Below are 4,215 nucleotides of genomic sequence, written 5' to 3'. Positions count from 1 at the left end.
ATCAATTGCCCAAAGCAGAAGGTAAACTCAGCTGGAACATTCAACAAAATTTATTGAAGAGAAACATTTACTGACATATTTGAAGAAAGGGAATGACAACAGAGAGGAACTTCTAATGGCCACTAGAGCCCATAGGTCTCACACCTCCCTCCTCCTTCTGGGGTCCCTAATTAGTGCCTCAGCTGCCCCCCACACCACAGCCCTCCCACCCTAGTCCCCCTTCCTGAGGGCCCCACCACGGGCCTTTGCAGGGCCGTGGACGCTGGCGATGTCCACTCACTGCAGGGCTCCCCTCCCCCTCTGGCCAACATGCTGGGGCCTGGCCCTGCCCTGTGGCCTGCACAGGACAGTCACAGGATGCTGGACAACACAGCAGGGGGGCACTCCTCCAAGCCGAGGAAGCCGAGTCACAAGGAACAACAGGGTGGCACATCAGAGCAGTCCCCGTGGAGCCTCGGGCAGCCCCTTTGGTCCCTGGTCCAGTTCTTCCTTCCGAGGTCACTGGATAAGGCCCAGCCTCGCCTTCGTTGGCCCTTCCTTCCATCTCCTGGGACTGGGCACAGGGTCGCCGGGGTGGGAGTGGAGGTACAGGAACTGCTCAGAGAAGCACACACACATCCCCACAAGAACAAGCAGTGCTTGACCGAAATCAACACCGAGAAAGCAGAGGTTGAGCTCAGGACACTGGACAAGAGTGAGCAGAGCCATGGCCGACAGTGGAGCTCACAACATGTGCCAGGGCCGAGAGGTGGCTACCCTGGTAGGCAGGCCAGGACACCCACCCACCCAGGTTCATGCACACCTGGCAGCTCTGCACAGGAAGCATGTCTTGTGTGTGGTAGGAGAGGAGCCAAGTACTTGGCACATGGGTCACTACAGAGCCTACAGTGAAGTGGTGGGGATTCCCTAGTTCAGGGAGCAGCCTGCCCCAGGGCATGGAGAATGGGGTTTCCCACAACTGGCACCTAGGAGATGGCCGCTAACATCTCCCAGTTCTGTGCAGGTGGCAGACACCTTCAGGCACCCCTAGTAGTAGACGCCTACTAGGCCAGGGAAGGCTGCCCAGGGATGCTCCCAGGCTGGCTGCCAGAATTGGCAGGGTTTGGGGCTGGTGTTGGACTTGGTTGGCACTGGCTGTTACTGAGTGGTGGTTTGCCAGGCCAGTGCCATTTCTCCTGTCTGCTCTCCTGAGATCTCCAGTGGCCCTACACAAACAAACAGAACAAAACACTGCCCCCCAATAACTGCCCCCTTCTCCCCTGCTCACCTTCTCCTTGTTATCCTCCTCCTCTTCCTCCCCTTTTTCTCCTCTTCCTCCTCCTCCTTCTCTCCTCCTGCTCTTCCCCTTCTCCTCCTGCTTTAGAAAAATTGTCCCTGCACACCCACTGCCCCCAAAACCAGCTGTGGGGTCCTAACCCCACAGTACTAACCCCACTAACCCAAGTACTCAGCAACCCCACACACAGTCTGAGCCTAGGCTCTCACCCAAGGCTCTTCTCCTCTCATTCTTTGCTCTCTTTGCCCCCACAGCCCTTCCAGGATGCAGAGGAAAGTGCCTGCAGGCTGGCACTGGGCTCTCCTGGCCTCACTTGCGCAGGGGCTCATGGGTGCTGCCTTCCTGGGGCTCCCCTAGAGCAGTGTAGATAATTCTGAAGACGGGCTGGACCCTGCGGCCTCCCTTCCAAGGGCGCACCGCCTCTCTGCCGCACAGCTCTTCCTCACTGGTGCTGCCTTCCTTTAGCAGGGGTGGCCCTGGGGAAGGCTCCTCCGGGCACCATGTAGCCTGGGAGCCTGTTGACATTCTTGGCTCCAAGTCCACAGGGTGGACATTTGGAGGTGGCGAGATGATGGGGCCGATGCCAGAGCCTCCAGCTGCAACTCCTTCAGCCTCTGCAATAGCAGGGTCTCTGCTGGTGGCTGGAGCATCCCATGTGCTGGGTCTTGTGGCCCCCTGCTTGTGTCGCTGGTACCTCTTCAGGGCCCTGTTCTTGACTCTCCCTGAAGTGTGTTTGACTTCGTGGGTGGAGTCTCCTTCAGCTGGTGGAGGATGAGGGGGCTTGGCCTGGGCCTCACTGCCTTGCCTCTCTGCCTCATTCAAGTCCTTTATTCCTTTTGACTGTCCCTTCTCCTTGTTAAACTCTTTCTGATGCCTGCTAGGAGAAAGGGTGCCTAGATCTTTTGAGCCTATGTTTCCTAGGGCTTGGGATGGCTCACGGCCCCAGCCCCTGCCTCGTTTCCCGACTCTTCTGCTTCAAGGTAAGAGTTCTGCTTTGGTGGTGTTATGTTTTCAACCTTAGGGCATGTGGCCTGGTTGAGGTCTTCCTCTCCATTAGAGTGGCAGGACAGTTGCTTGCGCTTCAATGACGAGGCAATTCCTTTCTGAATGGTCTGAGTGCTGCTCTCACAAAACGCTGGTGCGATGACCTGAGGTGTGATAGGATCACTGGTTTCTTCTAATACTTGTCTGCTGGAGACCTTGCGGCCCCTTCCTACAGGTCTTTGCATCTGCTTTGTCACTGCCATGCTGGTCTCCCACTCCTCTTCATCTCGAATGAGCTTCATTAATTCCAGAAAAGTGGGAGGACATCCTCGCTGATCCAGGAGCTCGAGCTTGCCCCGGAGGCTGTTGGTCACGTTGGCCCGAGCTAGGACATGTTTCAGGCGAATTATATCCACACTTCTCATTGACAAGGGACTGTGCTGCACGGCTTTCTGCAGCAGGGGCTCTAACCGCACCAAAAACACAGGCATTTTCTCTCCACTCTTCTGACAGGTCTGGAGGAACTTAAACTGTGAGGTTCTATAGTCCTCTTTATTCCCAAAGATCTGCTTCAGGGCATCCAGGCATTGCTCCACAGTCAGAGAGTCATTATTGACCCAGAGCACCCGCATGATGGACAGAGCTGGGCCGTGCAGACTCTCCAGCAAACGCCTTCTCTTCTCCACTTCAGACACTTGCCACATTTGCATCATCTCAGTGACATGCTCCAGCCAGACTTCAAAGTCCTCTTCACCTGGGCTTGGGAGGGCAGTTCCTGAAAACATTTTGAGTTTTCGGTACCACATGTTTTCTTTCAGAGGCTGCAAAACTATTGGTTCAACTGGGGAAATATTCTGTGGTTCCTTGGTCTCAGTGGGAGGGCTATACCCCAGGGCTTTGGCCACATCTACCATCCTCCGGCCCTCATCCTTCAGGAAGTAGCTCAATCTATTGATGAATTCCTCATCTGGGTTACGGGGTTTTACCACCACTTCCCAGGCACCTCCCTTTCCTGGTATCTGACTGGGTATTGTAGCATAATTGATGGTGTCACCCAATTCAATGAAGACTGCCTTAGCATTGTCTTCCCGTCTAAACATTATGCCCAGAACCCTGTATGGGTAAAAGGGCTGTAAGCCTGCCTTCACAGTATCTTTAATTTCATCCTCAGTACACTCCACAGGGATCCCCACAATCAGTAGGGCTTTCTGGGGGTCCAGGTCCATCCCCTTGCACCAATCCTCTAACAGTGTCACGGCCATTGCTCCTACTTTCTATGGACTGATCTAATACTAGGAGTAGTAATTTGCTCACAGAGTTTGACCAACACTCAGTCAATTCTGAGCCAATGCCAAGTACAAAAGCAGAAGAGTTCCAGGTATCCACAGCCTGTAATGCAAAAGGGGTGAAAGCATCATTATTGCCCACCTCCCACCCTCACCAAGTGCCCCCTTCTACCCCAACCTCCACTCATGGGGATTCAGTTCCTGCCTCCCAGGGCTCCCCTAATCATTTGGTAGAGTGTAGAATGTAGAGATGTCTCCCCAGTCCAAACTCCCCCTATTCATCCCTTCCCTGCTGACCTCCTGCCGCGGGTTTCTCTTCAAAGTCTGAGGACTCTGCTGCATGTACTTCTGATGCCTGTGGTGAAAAGGTCAGCATCAGGAGGCAGAGCCTAATGCCTGGGGGCACTGACAAAGCCCCCAAGCAGTAGAAACCAGGAGCATATGCCAATCCCCTGTACAAGGCTATGCAGGCCCAGGGCACCTGCACCCTCTTTGCCAGGGCAAAGGTGGGGGAATGGCAACACAGAGTTCCCCTCTTTCTCAGAAAATGACTGATTGATGAGAAAGATGCTGGAGTTTTGCACAATGTAATTAAACTGGTGGGTATGGAGAGCTTCAGTGTTGTCATGGATGCCAAGAACAGCAGGGACCATGGGTTTCTATCACAGA

General features: G+C 54.4%; 1 protein-coding gene across 1 annotated transcript; it reads right to left on the bottom strand.

Annotated features, from left to right (window-relative positions):
• Nucleotides 1-2,193: 2,193 nt before the first annotated feature.
• Nucleotides 2,194-3,522, bottom strand: PNMA5 (PNMA family member 5). Its single transcript, XM_045820467.1, has one exon. The coding sequence runs from the start codon at nt 3,520-3,522 to the stop codon at nt 2,194-2,196; it is 1,329 nt and encodes a 442-aa protein (XP_045676423.1).
• Between the last annotated feature and the right edge of the window lie 693 nt (nt 3,523-4,215).

Source organism: Phyllostomus hastatus, unplaced genomic scaffold (assembly GCF_019186645.2).
Source record: "Phyllostomus hastatus isolate PE091 unplaced genomic scaffold, TTU_PhHast_1.1 phas_scaffold_397, whole genome shotgun sequence".
In the NCBI taxonomy this organism is placed as follows: Eukaryota; Metazoa; Chordata; class Mammalia; order Chiroptera; family Phyllostomidae; genus Phyllostomus; species Phyllostomus hastatus.
Note: the sequence above shows the minus strand (reverse complement) of the source record. Positions and strands in the feature narration are given on the sequence as shown.